Genomic DNA, 21,859 nt, shown 5'->3' with positions numbered 1-21,859 from the left:
TTGGTCTTGGTCAATATCGCACCTAACAGATGAGTATCGTTGCCCTGTATCGTTGTGAGAAATCGGGTGCCCAAACAAAGCCCCCTACGTGCTGCTGACTCGCTCTGAGTGCATTTGTTTAATTGAGTGTGACCGCTAAGTAACCCGCCGCAGGGCCAAAAAGATCAATTTGATAAAGAAGGTGAGAAACTCCATTGGGCCTGTCTGGGCAGGCTGTGCGGGACGCCTGCATCAACAATTCATTATTTCCTGTGGAACAAATGTCTCAGTTTTTGTTGTTTTTTTAACTAGACCACTCGCTTTTACATTTTTTTTTGCACCAGAAGCACCAAGAGGTGATGATGCAACTCCACAATAGAAGAGAGCATGTTTGGTGCGTTTTGGCTGAAGAAATGGTCACAAGGTGGAAAAGCTCAGCATGTATGTTTTCCATAGAAATACATGCTGTGCAGCAACCACTGAGTGAAAAGGCATCTCGCCATTGCGCCAAGTACGTTACACATCGAAGGGAAATTTGTATGAATTATATTTTCCTAAAACTTAGCTATGTTCTACTGCTGATTACTAAAGAACGGAAAAGTTAGAAACAAACTTTTTTTTTTCCGTTGAAAAATTTGTATTTTTTCTTTTGTTACATACCATGTTTACACGGTCCAAAAAACACAATATTCTGTGTGCCTTGAAAATTCTGTCAAAATCATTAAAAAAATGGCCAGTACGGAGAATGAAAAATGTCTGGGATTGAACGAGTTAAGAACTTGCAATCGCTGTAACATGTACAAGTAACATGTACATGTCCTGCATTTTGTTTACTGTTATTGTTTTTGATGTACATATGTTTACACTTGGCGGCACGGCGGTCGAGTGGTTAGCGTGCAGACCTCACAGCTAGGAGACAAGGGTTCAATTCCACCCTCGGCCACCTCTGTGTGGAGTTTGCACTTTCTCTCCGTGCATGTGTGGGTTTTCTCCGGGTACTCCGGTTTCCTCCCACATTCCAAAAACATGCTAGGTTAATTAGCGACTCCAAATTGTCCATAGGTATGAATGTGAGTGTGAATGGTTGTTTGTCTATATGTGCCAGCTGGGATAGGCTCCAGCACCCCCGCAACCCTCGTGAGGAAAAGCGGTAGAAAATGAATGAATGAATATTTACACTTATTTTATCTGCCACTTTTATATTTATATAGTTATTCCTTGTTTTATTTTATCCTTTTCCCTATTCTTATTTTTACTTTCTACAAAATGCACCGTGGAGTTGCACTCAAATTTTGTTGTGTGCAGTAAAATTACAAAAAAGGCAATTCTGATTCTGATTCTAATGTAACCATGCTGTGCTCTGACTGACCTATTCCAAAAAAAATAAAAAATCGGGAAGTCTGGGCTTCCCTACTAAGACTGCTGCCCCCGCGACCCGGATAAGCGGAGGAAAATGGATGGATGGAAAATTTAAAAATTTAAAAATTTTAAAAATTTAAAAATTTAAAAATTTAAAAATTTAAAAATTTAAAAATTTAAAAATTTAAAAATTTAAAAATTTAAAAATTTCAACATTTCAACATTTCAACATTTCAACATTTCAACATTTCAACATTTAAAAATTTAAAAATTTAAAAATTTAAAAATTTAAAAATTTAAAAATTTAAAAATTTAAAAATTTAAAAATTTAAAAATTGTGTTGTATGCAATAAAATGACAAAAAAGGCAATTCTGATTCTGATTCTGATGTAACCATGCTGTGCTCTGACCGACCTATTCCAATCTTGCCAAAAGAGGGCAACAACGAGAACTTTCATCGATAATGATTTAGGGGGTTGGATTTCACCCCCACACTGACACTTAACGTTATTTTTACATTCATTTTCCATGCCGCTTGTCCTCATGAAGGTCACTGGTGAGCTGGAGTCTATCCCAGCTGACTTCAGAAGAGAGGTGGGGTACATCCCAAACTGTCACCAGTCAAACAAACACATTTGTAGGATTGTAGGAAGTCATGACTTCCCCTGTGATGGACGGTTGTCCTAAAAAAGCTCCATTTTGGATAAATGGAAACAAGAACCATTTTCATGGCCTTAGGGTACAATTCCATACCATAAGGGACTAACCCAATAATTTGATTTTCTTTCATAATATGTAAAGGTACGTCCGAGTGTCATTTTTTAAAAATGTATTCTCAGAGAGTACAAAAATCCATCAGTGGGTGTCTTTCGTTTAGCGTTTCAAAGTCATTTCTGCAGGTTTTATAAATACACCCCCCCCCGCTACCAACAAGCCTCCCAGAGAGCAGCACACTAGGGTGCGGTGTGACATGTTGACAGTCGAGATAACCCAAAGGAGATGGTCCAGGAACTACATAAACATGTTTGCAATCACACACACACACACACAAACACACACACAGACGCCCTTGAATAAAGGATTAAGACAAGGTCGCTCATTATGGCCCAACAGATTTGACTTCCTGGTGAGAGGACACATGACCTCCTTGGAGAGATTCTTTTTTTTAATGCACTTACAGTGAAGAAAATAAGTATTTGAACACCCTGCTATTTTGCTATTTCTCCCACTTAGAAATCATGGAGGGGTCTGAAATTTTCATCGTAGGTGCATGTCCACTGTGAGAGAGATAAACTAAAAAGAAAAATCCAGAAATCACAATGCATGATTTTTTAACAATTTATTTGTGTGATACAGCTGCTAATAAGTATTTGAACACCTGAGAAAATGAATGTTAATATTTGGTACAGTAGCCTTTGTTTGCTATTACAGAGGTCAAACGTTTCCTGTAGTTTTTCACCAGGTTTGCACACACTGCAGGAGGGATCTTGGCCCACTCCTCCACACAGATCTTCTCTAGATCAGTCAGGTTTCTGGGCTGTCGCTGAGAAACACGGAGTTTGAGCTCCCTCCAAAGATTTTCGATTGGGTTCAGGTCTGGAGACTGGCTGGGCCATGCTAGAACCTTGATATGCTTCTTACGGAGCCACTCCTTGGTTTTCCTGGCTGTGTGCTTCGGGTCGTTGTCGTGTTGGAAGACCCAGCCACGACCCATCTTCAATGCTCTGACAGAGGGAAGGAGGTTGTTCCCCAAAATCTCACAATACACGGCCCCAGTCATCCTCTCTTTAATGCAGTGCACTCGTCCTGTCCCATGTGCAGAAAAACACCCCCAAAGCATGATGCTACCACCCCCATGCTTCACAGTAGGGATGGTGTTCTTCGGATTGTACTCTTCATTCTTCTTCCTCCAAACACGCTTATTGGAATTATGACCAAAAAGTTCTATTTTGGTCTCATCTGACCATAAAACTTTCTCCCATGACTCCTCTGTATCATCCAAATGGTCATATGCAAACTTAAGACGGGCCTTGACATGTGCTGGTTTAAGCAGGGGAACCTTTCGTGCCATGCATGATTTCACATCATGACGTCTTAGTGTATTACCTACAGTAACCTTGGAAACGGTGGTCCCAGCTCTTTTCAGGTCATTGACCAAGTCCTGTCGTGTAGTTCTGGGCTGATTCCTCACCTTTCTTAGAATCATTGAGACCCCACGAGGTGATATCTTGCATGGGGCTCCACTCCGATTGAGATTGACCGTCATGTTTAGCTTCTTCCATTTTCTAATGATAGCTCCAACAGTGGACCTTTTTTCACCAAGCTGCTTGGTAATTGCTCCGTAGCCCTTTCCAGCCTTGTGGAGGTGTACAATTTTGTCTCTGGTGTCTTTGGACAGCTCTTTGGTCTTCGCCATGTTACAAGTTAAAGTCTTACTGATTGTATGGGGTGGACAGGTGTCTTTATGCAGCTAACGACCTCAAACAGGTGCATCTGATTCAGGATGATACATGGAGTGCAGGTGGACTTCTAATGGGCAGACTAACAGGTCTTTCAGGGTCAGAATTCTAGATGATACACAGGTGTTCAAATACTTATTTGCAGCTGTATCACACAAATAAATTGTTAAAAAATCATGCATTGTGATTTCTGGATTTTTCTTTTTAGTTTATCTCTCTCACAGTGGACATGCACCTACGATGAAAATTTCAGACCCCTCCATGATTTCTAAGTGGGAGAAATAGCAAAATAGCAGGGTGTTCAAATACTTATTTTCTTCACTGTAGATACTTAAAATGTTTAAAACCTTCACATCAAGTCAAAACTTTGCACATGTGGTCAACTTCCTGTTTAGCCACAGATGGTTATTTATTTCTAATTGAATATTATTTAGCATTGAATCAGAGTAGGGCTGCACGGCGGTCGAGTGGTTAGCGTGCAGACCTCATTTTCTACCGCTTATCCTCACCAGGGTCACAGGGGTGCTGTCTTTGGGCGAGAGACGGGGTACACCATGGACTGGGTGGAATTGAACCCGGGTCTCCTAGCTGTGAGGTCTGCGTGCTAACCACACGACCACCGTGCAGCCACATTTCAAACATTAAATATGCTAAATCCAGTCTAACAATTTATAGAAGTCATCAGTTTTCAATTTTCTGTACCGCTATCCTCACAAGGGTCGCGGACATTAATTAAAAATTAAAAATTAAAAATTAAAAATTAAAAATTAAAAATTAAAAATTAAAAATTAAAAATTAAAATTAAAAATTAAAAATTAAAAATTAAAAATTAAAAATTTTAAAACTTAAACTATATTAGGAAAGCAGGAAGTGAACAAATGTAACATTTTGTTGGAGCCTATCCCAGCTGTCTTCGGGCGAGAGGCGGGGTACACCCTGGACTGGTGGCCAGCTAATCACAGGGCACATATAGACAAACAACCATTCACACTCACATTCATACCTATGGACAATTTGGAGTCGCTAATTAACCTAGCATGTTTTTGGAATGTGGGAGGAAACCGGAGTACCCGGAGAAAACCCTGAGAACATGCAAACTCCACACAGAGATGGCCGAGAGTGGAATTGAACCCTGGTCTCCTAGCTGTGAGGTCAGCACGTTAACCACTCGACCCTCCATCAAGATTTTAACAAGCTAATTAGCAAGTTGACTTGACTTATGATTGGAATCCGCGTCAACCATTCATTCATTCATTTTCTTCCGCTTATCCTCACGGGGGTTGCGGGGGTGCTGGAGCCTATCCCAGCTGTCTTCGGGCGGGAGGCGGGGTACACCCTGGACTGGTGGCCAGCCAATCACAGGGCACATATAGACAAACAACCATTCACACTCACATTCATACCTATGGACAATTGGGAGTGGCTAATTAACCTAGCATGTTTTTGGAATGTGGGAGGAAACCTACATGCAAACTCCACACAGAGAATGCCCGAGGGTGGAATTGAACTCGGGTCTCCTAGCTGTGATGCCTGCGTGCTAACCACTCGTCCACCATGCAGCCTCCGGGTCAACCAATCTTTACTAAATGACAGTGGAGCAGTGCAAGCCGTCGAGTTAAAAGCCCGAGCTGTCAACTCGTCACCCAACGCGGCTCTTCCAGGCGTGACACGCCTTCTTTCCAATGGGAATGATGTTGCTTCCATGCAATCATTCCGTCCATCCATGACTGACAACAAATATGAAAGCCATTTTTACGTTCCCATTCCCGTCTATTTCGATGGCTGATCCCTTTAAAGCTCAGAACAAGAGCCTACTTTGCAGGTACACATGAACGCCCCAGCAGATGAGACGATAACACGGCCCCGTTTTAAAGGTGGGATCTAATCTCCATCTCCTGGCTTCCAGGGAACACACCGAGCTTCACGACTTCAGGTTCAAACCGGCCGGCCGCCTGCTGCTTCGGATGGCGATGACGAAATGTCATGACCCATAATGCTTCTCCTTCTGTTGGAGAGCTGGAGAGCACAGCGGTGGAAAGGAGCCATGTTGATGGTAGCTCATTCTCACCTTGATTATTACTTTAATGTGTTTATTCTTATTCTATTGACTTCTTTTTATTATCGCTCCTGTCTTGCCTTTTGGTTTTATCTATAAGTGTTTGACATTCTTAGTATGAATTCAGTTTGAGTTCAGTATGAATTTGTCTCGACAGTATCTACATCAATTTTCTACTGGTCATGATTATGATTATGATTATGATTATTATGATTTTATGATTATTATTCATTATTATTATTCATTCATTTTCTACCGCTTATTCTCCTGGTCATTATTATGATTATGATGATGATGATTATTATTATTATTATTATTATTAATTTTCTACCGCCTATCCTCATGAGGGTCGCAGGGGTGCTGGAGCCTACCCCAGCTGTCTTTATTATTATTATTATTATTATTCATTCGTTCATTCATTTTCTACCGCTTATCCTCACGAGGGTCGGGGGTGCTGGAGTTTATTATTATATGATTATTATTATAAATATATAATTATATATGAATGTAATATATTATATAGATTATATATAATATATATTATATTATATATTTATTATAGATATATATATTGCTATATTACCATATAGTACACAAACAACCATTCACACTCACATTCATACCTATGGACAATTTGGAGTTGCCAATTAACCTTTGGAATAACCTTTAGAATATTGTATTCCCGCAAAATTGCCAGATATAAAATATAAGATATTAGATAAATAGTTGCAGATGGCAAATAAGTACAAATAAGAGATCAGCTTAAGGGCCCATGAATCATTTTAGGCTGTAGATGTCTCGATGCCGCTAAAAGCTGAGCTATGCTGCCATCTAGCGGACAAACAATTGAACATCATGTCCAGTTCAAACCACGTCTACTGTGTACTACTCTTATTTTTCCACAGGATGAGTTTAGAGACAGGAGAGACTTGGTTGGGGTGTTAATCTTCTTTGGACCAATCAGCCGGACAACAATAAAGGTGAACAACCCAAATGTGTCCTCAACATCTGGATGCAAGATGTTCAACCAGATGAATGAATGGTGTCTACACTCATGTCACATATTCAGATGGTGTTCTTTCTATCACCATAATGAGCACATTCATTCCTGCTGTCTTTGTTCACTGAACATCAATTAAATCTGAAAACAAAATTCCAGGACATTTGGTGCTCCAATCTTTTTCCAGGTTATCATGATTGGTTGTCACATTTTTTTTTTTACTATTGTTCATTATTAAAACAACTTTCAATAATCTTTTGTATATTAAAACAAAGTCATTTTCCATTTTACTAAAATGTAATTATCAAAAGACACACTGTGACAACCCTCACACTATTACACGATTATTTTGTTAAAAACCCTGGACTGAAGAGCTATCTATTTGTAATTTGACATGGAAAAATCATTTTCTCACCTCAAGTTCAGCTCTTTCACTCCAGAGAAGACAACTTGTGTAAATCATCAATACTTCTTCTTAGATCTTCACTGAGTTCCTTGGCCTTCCCAAATGTTCTGGTTGTTGGTTCATCCAATGAGTACTAACAAACAAAAAGACACCATCAGCTGCAGACACCACTTGAATTTTGTCAAACTAAATTTTTTTGTTAAATCAATATGGTTATTTTGTTATTTCACGTTTTATTCATGTAATATTTGCAGAAAATTGCTGTTCATTTTACATCAAACACTATTAAACCCTATGGAAAAACACTGAGCAAAAAACATTGTTTAGCTGTAATAAAAACTAAAAATACTGATATGATATAAATATATATTACTGATATATTTTGCAAATTAAGCTGAAATATTTATTAAAATGTACTAAATTATGCAGTATTTACAAACTTACTTTAGCGCCATATTAACAGATTTCTATTTTAATGCATACATTACATTCTAAACATTTTTAAAATCATATGCTCAAATCATATTAAATTGATATTGAATATCTGAAATATAGCACCAGAATATAACCATTAGATGCAGTGAAAAGCAAAGTAAGTTACACCTCTTGAGTCGTCTTGCTAAAAGATTAGTGCCTGAAAACACAAAAACACGTATTTATAGTCTCTCCAGAAATTTATTAATTTTATTCATTCATTCATTTTCTACCGCTTTTCCTCATGAGGGTCACGGTGGGTGCTGGAGCCTATCCCAGCTGTCTTCGAGCGAGAGGCAGGGTACACCCTGGACTGGTGGCCAGCCAATCACAGGGCACATATAGACAAACAACCATTCACACTCACATTCATACCTATGGACAATTTGGAGTCGCTAATTAACCTAGCATGTTTTTGGAATGTGGGAGGAAACCGGAGTACCCGGAAGAAAACCCACGCATGCACGGGGAGAACATGCAAACTCCACACAGAGATGGCCGAGAGTGGAATTGAACTCGGGTTTCATACCTGTGTGGACTGTGCGCAAACCACTCGACCACCGTGCAGCTAATGTTATTATAGTTTTTCAAAAATAAATTAGTAAATCATATTGTTTTTAAAATGATGCTTTGTTTACCTAAGTTAAACACAGATATTCAAATTCTGATATGTAGTATTCTAAATTGGTCGCCAGGTGTCAGTAATGTTACTGTAATGTTACCAATTGGGTAATACACGTTAATGTAATAATGTATCTAATCATGCAAAAAAATGTATTTAAAAGGTATTAAAGCAGGTGTTCTATGCTGTAAGTACCTAAACACTACATTTATAATTAAGGAACGCTTTGCGATTGTATTTTGGCGGAAATGAGCTAATAAGTCATGCTAAGTAGCGCATACACACAAAGGAACTAGATGTATAGTAAATAGGACTAATAAAAGTACCAGATCGTCACGGGAAACGGGTGAGGATTCACCATAAAGCCATAGTTGCCGTCTAGAAGTATAAAGATCAACCAAGAAACACAAACTACTGGAATAAAAAAACGAAGCTGAACTAATCAGTGCTGCTTGATTACACTTCAATCCCAGCTGCGCTAATAGCGCTCACTACGAAAGTAAACACAGTTTAAGGTGGTGACAAAACAGGAAACAAATACAAAATAAAAGCACAAAACAGGAAATGAAGTCGAACTAAGGAAAACGAAACCTGTCAGCAATCTTATCCTTTATCCCAGGGGTCTCAAACTCAATTTAGCTGGGGGCCACTGGAGCTAGGGTCCGGGCAAGGCTGGGCCGCATCAGGTTTAAAAAAAAAAAAAACAAAAAAAAAACGCATTTATTAAAAACAGAAAAATATACAAACTTTTTCAGTGCTTTGGTTCCGATTTTCTACAATAAAAGCTCTGATAAAACATTCTACTGTTCTCAAATATCTTAATTTTTATTTTTCTGCACAAAATAAGATGAAAAATAAATAAACAAATCAAGAATAAAGAAAATCAATCAATCAGTAATAAATAAATATAATAATAATAATAATAATAAAACGGAAAATAATAAAAACTTAAGAAACCACATATAGTTGGTGGGTAGACAAATTATTTTTTTCAAATTAAAATGAACAAAGCATTATTAGAGCCCTGTAGACATGACAAAACACGACTATAGTCACATTTATACTCTTTTTATTTACAACATATTGCGCAACTGCAGGGTCTTGAGACACATGCTAACTCGCAAACTAGAGAGCTAGCGACCTAAACGGTAGCCTTCAAGTTATTTCCTTTCAACTTAAATAGCTAAAAACTTACCACTTCCACACGGATAGGGAGGATAACTATTAACAGTTATTTAACCTTTAACATGAACATTAATCAAACGTAATAATTTTTTCTGGGTACATGATACCATACAGCATCCGTATCAAACTTGCGCGGGCCGCACTAACATTAAACTTTCATATCAAGGCGGGGGCCTCAAACTAGTGTCATGCGGGCCACATTTGGCCCGCGGGCCGCGTGTTTGAGACCCCAGCTTTATCCTATCCCAATTCACTTATCATGGTTGGGTCTGTAACGAATGAACTATGATAAACAAGACTGATGGTGGTTTTTGGCCACTTCAAAGATTTTGAAGTGGCCATTTTGAGTATTTTGAGTTTTTGTTCCAGTTTTGGTCAGATTTATGTTTTGTGGAGATGCACAGAAACATTGTAATGCTGACATGGGTATTACTGGCATGACTTGAGCTTAAACATCCCACATCTCATCTGTATGTGATTGCAAGTGAGTTCCGGCATGGCTGCAGGAGGAGAGTGAGTCTTTGAGTCTTTATCCCCAGTCCACATTTCATTATGACAGGAATCTAACCTCATGCGAAAGCTTCAGGGACCAATTTCTACAACAGGATGTAGGAGCAGGGGTCTGGTCATGATCACAGGAAATACTTTGTGTGAAAGTGCATGTTGCTCTGCAATAAACATTAGCTTTGCATTCTTGACATTTTTATTTTCATCATCACCAACCAGGTTTGGACATTTTGAGTCAGTTTATTTCTTGATAAGAGTTAGTTTTGTGTTGGGGGGGGGGGGGGGGGGGGGAGAACGTGGCCATTGTATTGAGAGCTGACTTCACCCTCGGTGGAGCAGGCTACACAGACTCGGGGTGGCCTCTTTCTGGGGTCCACAGGGCCCCCCTCCTGTGCTCATGCTAGAAGTGGGTCAGTTAGAAACAGAGGTATCGGGGAGGGCAAGTTGCTGGAAGAGAACGGGCCACAAAGCTCTTTTAACTGGGAGTTATAAAAGCTCTGGTATTGTGGTCAAATTATGTACGGTACTTCATACGTACAACAATGTTGTCACTGTTTTGTGATGACTCCAGAGAAACTATTAACAATTAATATTCATGCAGATTTTTTTTTTATCTCTACTGTATTTTGTCACTAAGTGAGCTATTAAAATGATTTAACCCCCAGTTGTAAATTAGACTTGCCATAAACCAACAAAATGAAACACAATCCATGAGAGGTGAAGGGGGGCCCGTTTTGTGCAAGGGGGCGCATTCACAGCAAATGCGGAAAGGATGTGCCTTGCTGACGTGAGGAACAGAGCTTTCACCTACTCACCTATCATTCCCTGGTGGTGTAATGGTACAGCTGCTACATTATGATTTTTTTTTTGCACAAAAAATAATTTACAGAAAAATTGATTCATATTAGAGTAAATTCCAACTCACTGGGGGGGGGGCGTTTGTGCAAGAGGGCGCATTCACAGCAAATGCGCAAAGGATGTGCCTTGCTGCCGTGAGGAACAGAGCTTTCACCTACTCACCTATCATTCCCTGGTGGTGTAATGGTACAGCTGCTACATTATAAAAAAAAAAAATTGCACTAAAAATAATTTACTGAAAAATGGATTCATATTAGAGTAAATTCCAAGTTATGAAAAAGCTCATAACAAGCTTGTTCGCCCATTGTAAATTGCAGTTCAATACTCAACATCATAGTCTGACTCACCGTGTCATCTTACAAAGAACCCTAAACTCACTGGGGGGGGGGGGGCGTTTGTGCATTCACATCAAATGCACAAAGGATGTGCCTTGTTGACGTGAGGAATAGAGCTTTCACCTACTCACCTATCATTCCCTGGTGGTGTAATGGTACAGCTGCTACATTATAAGTTAGTTTGATGCTTTGCACTAAAAATAATTTACTGAAAAAATTATTCATATTAGAATAAATTCCAAGCTATGATAAAGCTCATAACAAGCTTGTTCACCCATTGTAAATTGCAGGAGGTCAATACTCAACATCAGTGTCATCTTACAAAGAACCCTAAACTCACTGGGGGGGGGTTGTACAAGGGGGCACATTCACGGCAAATGCACTAAGGATGTGCCTTGCCGCCGTGAGGAATAGAGCTTTCACTTACTCACCTATCATTCCCTGGAGGTGTAATGGTACAGCTGCTACATTATAATTTTTTTTTTACTGTTAGTTTGATGCTTTGCACTAAAAAATATTTACTGAAAAATAGATTCATATTCCAAGCTATGAAAAACTCATAACAAGCTTGTTCACCCATTGTACTCAATACTCAACATCATAGTCTGACTCACCATCTTACAAAGAACCCTAAATTCATCACACAGCAACCTAACACTCCAAATGATATATATAAAAACATGTACCAATACGAGTTTAATGTAAAAAAATATTAACAAATTTTCCCATAATGCATTGCATCTGGGCAATAGGGGAATAATTAGAGCTGTATGAAAAATATTCAAAGATAATGGTATTTATTGAGGATTGACACATGCAAAAGAGGCATTCATGTCAGTGTAGAAAATAATTGAAGTTTGCAATCCGTAACAAACTGTTGGTGAGTCTGCAGTACTAGGGGTTGCCAGAAGAAGGCAGTGTTTTCCTTTAACGAACACGAACACTTTAGCATCCATTTTGCCTCCATTTCTCTTGCTGCTTTTGAAGTGCAAAATGATGGCCAGAAATAAAGGCAGCGAAGAGTTGTTATTTAGTTATTGATGTGGCCACTTTGAATAGAGAAGGCTGTCTGGTTCTGGCAGACGAGAACAGGGCGCACAAACAACACGATTAAAAAACAAAGACGGAATGGCAGGAATGAGTAAAAGCCTCACAAAATTCACTAAACTGTCAGACTTCACCCTTAAAACAAGCTCACAAAACCCCAGGAAGTTGCGTTTACGAGAGAGTCGGGGGCACCAAGACCACATGAAACGGCGCAGTTGTTACGTGTAAAATGTCCATCAGCGCCTCAAATCTGCTCACAAATGAACTGGAGGAAAATTAACATCTCTCCAGGGAATGTCCAAACTTTTTCCACAGACGGCCACCCACTGAAAAATTTAAGGATGCCACGGTCACGTTAATAGTTTGCAAACCGACACATGTAGATACTAATAATTTTTTCTGGGTACATGATACCATACAGCATCCATATCAAACTTGCGCAGGCCGCACTAACATTGAACTTTCATATCAAGGCGGGGGCCTCAAACTAGTGTCCTGCGGGCCACATTCGGCCCGTGTGTTTGAGACCCCTGTACTAAAACAAATGTGTTGTACTGCAACATGTCAGTGAGTCTATGTCGGACTATTGTTGGCAATCTGTCAAAACATTGCCTTTTCTTCAACAGAACTACTTTGTTTTTGTCCTCCCACACAAAAACCGCAACAAGGAATCCACTAAGCATAGAAAAATAAGAATAAAAATATGTATCTGTGGTTTGGAAAATAAAAAAAAAAAGAGAACACCATGACACGGGACGTCTTTGTAAAATGCTTTATAATGCAATGGTTCCTTGATCTTTGCAGACACCGTATAGAAAACATTTAGGTAACATTTGTCAAACATTTAAAGCAAGTCTGAGCTTTCAAACAGACAGTACAGAGTAATCAACAGTTTTCTCGCTCTTGAACGTCTCTTGCAGCTAGCTACGTTCAATCCCATTCAACACACTCACACAGAAACATAAACCCATCGATCAGACTCTCCACTTATGATTCACAGTAGGCTTCATAACACTGTTTCTTTATCGTATGTAATTTGTCAGCTTTTTTTTTTTAATTTAAAATATCTATCAACATTTATGCTGTAATATTCAAAAAGTGATATATTTGTATATTTACATAAGCTTATTAAGTGGAAGTCCAATACAATGTGCACGTTCATACAGTATGTAGAATGATAGACTTTTGCTTGAATCCCGGTTTATAGGCTGCTTGTGTTGTGCGTTGTGTGTTTTGTACGTACCAACCAGCACCGTCTCGCCATGTTTTCGGATCAGAGGCCCTCTGACGCCTTCTCAGTATCAGCCGATCGGTAACTTGTAGGAGACTGGGCATACCGGAGAAGAAGGTGTCTTGCACTCACAGCATTTAGGACTCTAAATTCGTTTTGGTTGAGGCCCGGGAGATGTCCGTCGTTAGCTCGTACGGGTTTGAACCTTCCTTGCTCAAACCGATCACACCATGTCCTTTACCTCGAAGATTCGTCTGGCTTTTTTCGTACGCAACCACATCTATAAACACAAAGATACAACACACACACACATTCATGGCCGTAGATACTAAAATAGGACCTGGACCAAGCTAACGTGAGATGGATTTGAGGCACATCATCCGACAGGCACCGATAAGCCTGGATTTTGGTATGTTCTGAAAACAGAAATAAGATATGAAATGTCATAGAGCTGCTCCTTCTGACCGCACGACATCTACTCGGTACCGAGGTTTCTCCACTGACTTACACGTACCGGAGTACCGATGCGATAATTTTGGGGGGGATCTGGACAAAGGTACCGTAAAGCTGATGTGTTTGCATTTACCAAAGACCCAAGACCAAGGCTTTGTAACCACGAGTCGTGCTTATAGAATAAACGTAGTCTCCTAAACTCTGGATTGGGGCCACGGATCGTCAGAAGCCGAGCACTGATGGTTCCTGGCGTTCTTGACGCAGGGTCCGAAGAACTGGGGATTGTGTTTTGCTGTTCCCTTGAGGGAAAAACTCTAGGAACTACAAACAAGTAGCTCCGCTCAGTACAAGAATGACCCATATGGAAAACAGGAATGTAAATATCGATGATTTTTCGTTATTGTTTTTTTTCCTGGACTTGAAAAGTGAATTTGATCACGAATAACGCGAGTGAGTAGATTCCGAGAGTCTGCTATTGTCCGTTAAGAAAGTAACAGCGGAGAATGAGAGCAGCTAATCTGACCGTCCTTCCCTTCACCCCATGTTTTTGCAAGAACGGGGATCAGGAGTCGTGATGATTGTCAGTTCAACCATCGTCTGGGGTCGAATCCTCAGGGGTGGACAAATCCTCGGCAAACTCGTCTGACGAGCCGCTCTTATGGATGCGCCCGTCGCTGCGCATGCTGCGGAAAGTCTTGCGAAAGGCCTCCATCATGGAGTGCGCTAGCTTTTTAGCCTCCAGCTTGTTCTCACACTCCACGGCGTGGCAGTCCATCTGGAAGGACAGGTCGTCGTTGATCTCCCGGTAGATCCAGGCGAATATGTTGGGTCGGACGCTGTGGTCGGCCGTGCAGTAGGCGATCCGCGCCACCTGGTAGGTGTCCATGGTTACCGAGGCCTCCGCCTGCCCGTCCAGGTGGTGGAGACGTACCTGGAAGGGTCGTATCTCCAGCAAAGAGCCGCCTGATGATGGCCGTGTACCCTGCTGCTGAGCAAGGCCGCGGTGCTCCACCAGACCGACCACCGCGGACTCTGTGCAGCCGGAAAGGAAGTTGGTCCCGGAAATCGTCACCTTGCCCAGGTAGGTCACCTGAAATGACAAATCCAGACTGACTAAGACCGACAATATCGGAAAGAAAAGTGAAACATCTATCATGGCATCCCTGCCAACATTCCAACTAATTCAGAGGTCTCAAACATGCAGCCCGCGGGCCAAATGTGGCCCGCAGGACACTAGTTTGAGGCCCCCGCCTTGATATGAAAGTTTAATGTTGGAAGCTGGAAGATCCCATTTGCAGTCCATTAAGACACGGGATAATGTCCCTCTGATGTACTACTCCTTCCTGATCCTATCCATCCTGGTCACTCCCAATGACAACCTCAACATCCTCCTCTCTGCTACCTCCAGCTCTGCTTCCTGTCTTTTCCTCAGTCTCTAGACCAGGGGTCTCAAACACGCGGCCTGCGGGCCACACTAGTTTGAGGCCCCCGCCTTGATATGAAAGTTTAATGTTAGTGCGGCCGGCGCAAGTTTGATATGGATGCTGTATGGTATCATGTACCCAGAAAAAATTATTACGTTTGATTAATGTTCATGTTAAAGGTTAAATAACTGTTAATAGTTATCCTCCCTATCCGTGTGGAAGTGGTACGTTTTTGGATATTTAAGTTTAAAGGAAATAACTTGAAGGCTACCGTTGAGGTCGCTAGCTCTCTAGTTTGCGAGTTAGCATGTGTCTCAAGACCCTGCAGTTGCGCAATATGTTGTAAATAAAAAGAGTATAAATGTGACTATAGTCGTGTTTTGTCATGTCTACAGGGCTCTAATAATGCTTTGTTCATTTTAATCTGGAAAAAATAATTTGTCTACCCACCAACTATATGTGGTTTCTTAAGTTTTTATTATTTGCTGTTTTATTATTATTATTATTATATTTATTTATTAATGATTGATTTTCTTTATTCTTGATTTGTTTATTTATTTTTCATCTTATTTTGTGCAGAAAAAAAAATTAAGATATTTGAGAACAGTGGAATGTTTTATCAGAGCTTTTATTGTAGAAAATCGGAACCAAAGCACTGAAAAAGTTTGTATATTTTTCAGTTTCGAATAAATACGTTTTTTGTTTTTTTTGGAAAACCTGATGCGACCCAGCCTTGCCCAGACCCTAGCTCCAGTGGCCCCCAGGTAAATTGAGTTTGAGACCCCTGCTCTATAGAACAACACAATAACAACACAGCATACCAGGATTGCGGCAGACTGAGGAGATTAAGATGGATAAGAAGTTAAGAAGTTCTTCACACAGTTCTTGATGGGAACGTAGCCAGTCTGAGAACAGCCCAGCAATAATAGCTCACTTGTGCCCTTTTCGCTACACTACTCTTTATGGCTTTATAAAAATACACAGAGGAGGAGTCTTTGACGAGCCAAATACTCAAATAGTTTTCACTCCCGTCTATGTTTATAGTGGAACTGGGGGATACTTCTCTTTCTTTCTCTCCATTTTATTACATTTGACACATAGCTGCTGAGGATGTGATATACAATTATATATATAACAATTTCACTGAATTACATGATATGACTGAATGATTGTATACATACTGGCAAAACCATAGTCCCACAATTAAAATGAAATTATACATGAATACATTTATACAATAAATCCAGACCGACACTGCGTATTATACACGATAGAGACCAGACACCCATGTCCGCTTCTATTCATCACACACTTCCCTTTTTCACAGGTGGTGTTTAGTCTGCTACTACCAATGCAACCCCCACCCTTGTTCTACACCATGACTTAAACTGAATGGGATCTGAATGAGAGTGCATGTATTAATAATAATAATAATAATAATAATTCCCCGGTTACTCGGTGTGTGGTTCTGCCAGTCAGTGAACGAAGGAAGCATGTAACACAAATCTGGGCACGTACCAAAACCGATCATGGCAGTTTTCACACCCTGCGACTGGATGGAAACATAATATTTTAGCTCGTTCCTTGGTGAAATACACACAGTGGAAGCCAAAAAAAACCTTGCTGGGCATCACTTTTTGCTAGGTAAAAATGGTACTGGTAATGGTTTTATGTCATTTGAACATGCATCAGATTACAATCGAGTGCATCCCATAATCAGTTCACAGTTCCACGTGTCCAATAGGAGTAGGAAGAAGCAAAGCTTATTAAATCCTACCCCTCCATCTGGTACTTTTACAATCAGTAACTGTTACATTTGTTCACTTCCTGCTTTCCATAATACAGTTTAAGGTTTTGTTGTTTTTTGTTAAATTTTAAATTTTAAATTTTAAATTTTAAATTTTAAATTTTAAATTTTAAATTTTAAATTTTAAATTTTAAATTTTAAATTTTAAATTTTAAATTCAAACAAAAAACAAAAAAATGTAACTATATTAGGAAAGCAGGAAGTGAACAAATTACAAAATAAAAAAAATTAAATTAAATTTTTTCTATTTTTTAATTTTTATTTATTTTTAAATTAAATTTATTTAAATTTTTTATTTTTATTTTTTGTCCCATACCAAAGTATGAGGTGATATGAGCATCCAATGACATAATGGGTACCATAGTAAGTGTCAATATAGTAATATATATAGCACATCATGACTGGTTCAAGACTCTTCATCCTTGTATTTAGCAAACATCAACTGCTTGTATTGTTTCTTGTGCATTGTTTGAGGGTCTTACTCAATCCATTCCAAAAAATGGTGTGAAAACTATTAAAAAACAAATTCGAAAAGGATCGGTCTATCAGAAGCCAATTTCAATTACAGTGGAATGTCGGTGACCGTATGACCCGGTTAGCATATTTTTCAGTTTACATGACAAATTCATGCAAAAAAGTTTGCCTCGGTTTGTGTCCATTTCACGGTTAGTATAGTTCGTAAAAAAAGACCTGAATATAGTGGAGTCTGACGCAGCAACTCGAGGACCTCTGGATGACCTCTGCATTAGTCTCACACACCCATCAACAGATGCAGGACAAATCCCAACTGCTTGAAGTAATGGCAGTGGGACAAAAATCCTACTGACCAACATGAAATTGACCAGATTCTGGAAGACGTCAACAAATTCACATACTTTGGAGGTGTAATACCATCCGAAAGGGTGTAAAGTCAATAGCAGAAAAAGCAACACACTGAATAGGTTCTGGAAAACCAAAACAATTCACTCAATATGAATGTGAAGCTGTTCAACTCCAGTATCATAGCGGACCACCAATGACATGACCGACTCAATGGAAATTTTCATAGACCAGTGCCTAAGACACAATCTCTGGATTTTCTAGCCAAGTAAAATTAACAACATTGATCTGTGGTACGCACCAAGCAGGAAACAGTGGCGGTATAGCTGATGGAGCTGGATTGGTCACACTCTGAGAAAAATCTAATCTAAATGCACGGACCATAGCAATCATAAATCTAATGTTTTCTATGATATACGGTAATTAAGGCCTGAAATCTGACTCATTCATATGCATTGTAAAAAAAGATTCGGAGTCAAAAACAATAGTCCATTCTGTTGGAGTGTGACTTTGTGTGAGTCAAACCACAAAGTGGCTGGACTCCGGCTTTCATCACAATTTCTGGATAAAATTGATACCCTAAATGCATCCATCACCGACCAACACACATCTGCGGTCCTCCAAGTGCTTGAAAGGCAGGCAGGCAGGCATCTTAAATCATCCCAGAGAGCCTCAGAGTCCTCCCCCTTTCCTTTCAACTTTCCATGTGTTTCTCCTCTGTTGTCTCCACTTCTTCTCATAACTTTCCCCATTCTCTATTTTATTGGTTTCTTCCGTGCACACGTCATGCACGCACTCATTCATCTATGCTCACGTTGTCTCTACTGTTTTGCACGGCCTCTTTCAGCTAATTGTTAGCAGTTCAAAACAGTCAGATATAGATTCCATGTGAAGACAGCAAGAATGAAGGCAATGTGAGGTAAGGAGTTGTTGTTAGTATCCGCATACTTGTTGTTACAAGTATCCGCACAACAGCAGATTGCTATGTAAAAGGTACATTATTAAATTACATCAAATTGAATTACATAAATTTTGATGTATTGCAATTTTTTTTTTTTGCGGTCATGTCTGGAACCGACGGCACAGCGGTCTAGTGGTTAGCGCGCAGACCTCACAGCTAGGAGCCCAAGGTTCAATTCCACTCTCGGCCATCTCTGTGTGGAGTTTGCATGTTCTCCCCGTGCATGCGTGGGTTTTCTCCGGGTACTCCGGTTTCCTCCCACATTCCAAAAACATGCTAGGTTAATTGGCGACTCCAAATTGTCCATAGGTATGAATGTGAGTGTGAATGGTTGTTTGTCTATATGTGCCCTGTGATTGGCTGGCCACCAGTCCAGGGTGTACCCCGCCTCTCGCCCGAAGACAGCTGGGATAGGCTCCAGCACCCCCGCGACCCTCGTGAGGAAAAAGCGGTAGAAAATGAATGAATGAATGAATGTCTGGAACCATCCATCCACGCATTTTCTATGCCACTTATCCTCACTGGGATCACGTTGGTATGCTGGAGCCTATCCCAGCTGACCCTGGACTGGTCGCCAGTCAATCGCAGCGGTCTGGAACCAGTTAACCGCGAAAAATGCATTTCAGTGAAAAAGGATTCCTTCCTTATAAATTGACTATTTTCGTAGTTATGGCATATAAAACGTGTTTACGACCTTCTAAATATTTTTTTAACATTATGAGAGCCATCTAAACATGAAATAATAACTTACAAAATCAAAAACATTTCAACAACCTGCAATGTTTTACGATATGGTTAAATAAAACGTTTTTTTGTCAAGTCATTATTTTTTTTTATGTACTTTTCTTACAATTCATGTTAAAATTTTGTCTCATGACTATTGACTTGGCAGCACGGCGGACGAGTGGTTAGCGCACAGAGCTCACAGCTAGGAGACCAGGGTTCAATCCCACCCTCGGCCATCTCTGTGTGGAGTTTGCGTGTTCTCCCCGTGCATGCGTGGGTTTTCTCCGGGTACTCCGGTTTCCTCCCACATTCCAAAAACATGCTAGGTTAATTGGCGACTCCAAATTGTCCATAGGTATGAATGTGAGTGTGAATGGTTGTTTGTCTATATGTGCCCTGTGATTGGCTGGCCACCAGTCCAGGGTGTACCCCGCCTCCCCGCCCAAAGACAACTGGGAATGAATAAATGACTATTGACAGGGCGGCACGGCGGTCGAGTGGTTAGCGCAGCTAGGAGCTAGGAGACCAGTGTTCAATCCCACCCTCGGCCATCTCTGTGTGGAGTTTCTCCGGGTACTCCAGTTTCCTCCCACATTCCAAAAACATGCTAGGTTAATTAGCGACTCCAAATTGTCCATAGGTATGAATGTGAGTGTGAATGGTTGTTTGTCTATATGTGCCCTGTGATTGGCTGGCCACCAGTCCAGGGTGTACTCTCGCCCAAAGACAGCTGGAATAGGCTCCAGCACCCCCCGCGACCCCTATGAGGAAAAGCGGTAGAAAATGAATGAATGACTATTGACATACAGTATAATGGTCAAAACGACATTGTTGAAGCTACTACTACTGTTCGCTAATCAAGTACATTTTCAGGAGAATACCTGAATACTAAAATATTCAATAGCTAATGTGAGTAGAAATCAATGTTTACTGTATAATAACAAATAAAGTCCATATAAGCAACATGGATGTAGAAGGGGGAAAGAACAGTAAGAGGACAGGAAGTGACTTTGATAGTTAAGGCAAAAAGTGATACAAGAAAGCGACGGATACACAGAGGGGGATAAAGCAAACATCCGCAGTCCTGTGAGCTGGCTGGTGAGAAGACAGACGGGAACAACTTGGCCCGCTCGCTCACACAGCATCTTGGTGTTTGTGTGCTGGTATGTGAGCGGTGAAGGTGTAGTGCTGGAGCACAGCTGCTTCAAAGAAGAATGAAGAGCGAGGAGCGAGGAGATACTTGATCTTGTGGAGAGGTTTGGGGAAGATAGCAAAGGACAGGTTGTTTATAGCAGGAACGGGGACTGTGATGAGAACGCGGGTTTGGAGTAGGTTTAGAGTACATGTGTAAACGGAGGTGCTGAAGCGCTGCAGGTTTTTCTCTCCAACCAGTTTGAGCTCCATCAAATTGAAGATGGTGTTGATCATTAAAATCACTTGCTTTGGTGACCGGCTAGAAAGAAAACCTCGACCCTCTATTGGAAAGAAAACCAAAGGATCAGGTCTGGGAAAACGCTACGACCCGAGGGTACAAATATTTACAGATATCACTGAAAGTTGATATTTCAGAATTGAAGTATCACAATATCATCTGATCTGATATGTTTTGGTCTTAAGATACACAAACTGGTTGATACCTTAACCTCGACGAGCCACAGTGTGTTTGGAATACTAAATCTTCATCTTGTTGGTGTTTCCACCTTATGTAGACCAGATGGGGATGGCATCATACCAATGTGTCACTGTAATGATTAATCCAATCCAATTAATCCAACAAAGAACATCCCTGACATAGTAAGACAATGGTTACTTCATGTTTCATTAAAAGTAGGGAAGCATACTAAAACACTATACTGTAATAGTACCAAAACTAGGTAAGCAAGTGCGAGGAGATACTTGATCTTGTGGAGAGGTTTGGGGAAGATAGCAAAGGACAGGTTGTTTATAGCAGGAACGGGGACTGTGATGAGAACGCGGGTTTGGAGTAGGTTTAGAGTACATGTGTAAACGGAGGTGCTGAAGCGCTGCAGGTTTTTCTCTCCAACCAGTTTGAGCTCCATCAAATTGAAGATGGTGTTGATCATTAAAATCACTTGCTTTGGTGACCGGCTAGAAAGAAAACCTCGACCCTCTATTGGAAAGAAAACCAAA

At 40.3% G+C, this 21,859-nt stretch overlaps 1 protein-coding gene across 1 annotated transcript in view; it reads right to left on the bottom strand.

The window, feature by feature from the left end:
* Window positions 1–13,047: 13,047 nt before the first annotated feature.
* pid1 (phosphotyrosine interaction domain containing 1) overlaps window positions 13,048–21,859 on the bottom strand; it is a 30,648-nt gene continuing 21,836 nt past the window's right edge. The window contains exon 3 of the mRNA XM_058080291.2: window positions 13,048–15,061. Within this exon, the coding sequence (XP_057936274.2) occupies window positions 14,558–15,061 (504 nt within the window). The 3' untranslated portion in view covers window positions 13,048–14,557. The remainder of the gene's footprint in view (window positions 15,062–21,859) is intronic.

This window comes from Doryrhamphus excisus, linkage group LG8 (assembly GCF_037039965.1).
Source record: "Doryrhamphus excisus strain RoL-2023G ecotype Guam linkage group LG8, RoL_Dexc_Guam_v1.1, whole genome shotgun sequence".
NCBI lineage: Eukaryota > Metazoa > Chordata > Actinopteri > Syngnathiformes > Syngnathidae > Doryrhamphus > Doryrhamphus excisus.
Note: the sequence above shows the minus strand (reverse complement) of the source record. Positions and strands in the feature narration are given on the sequence as shown.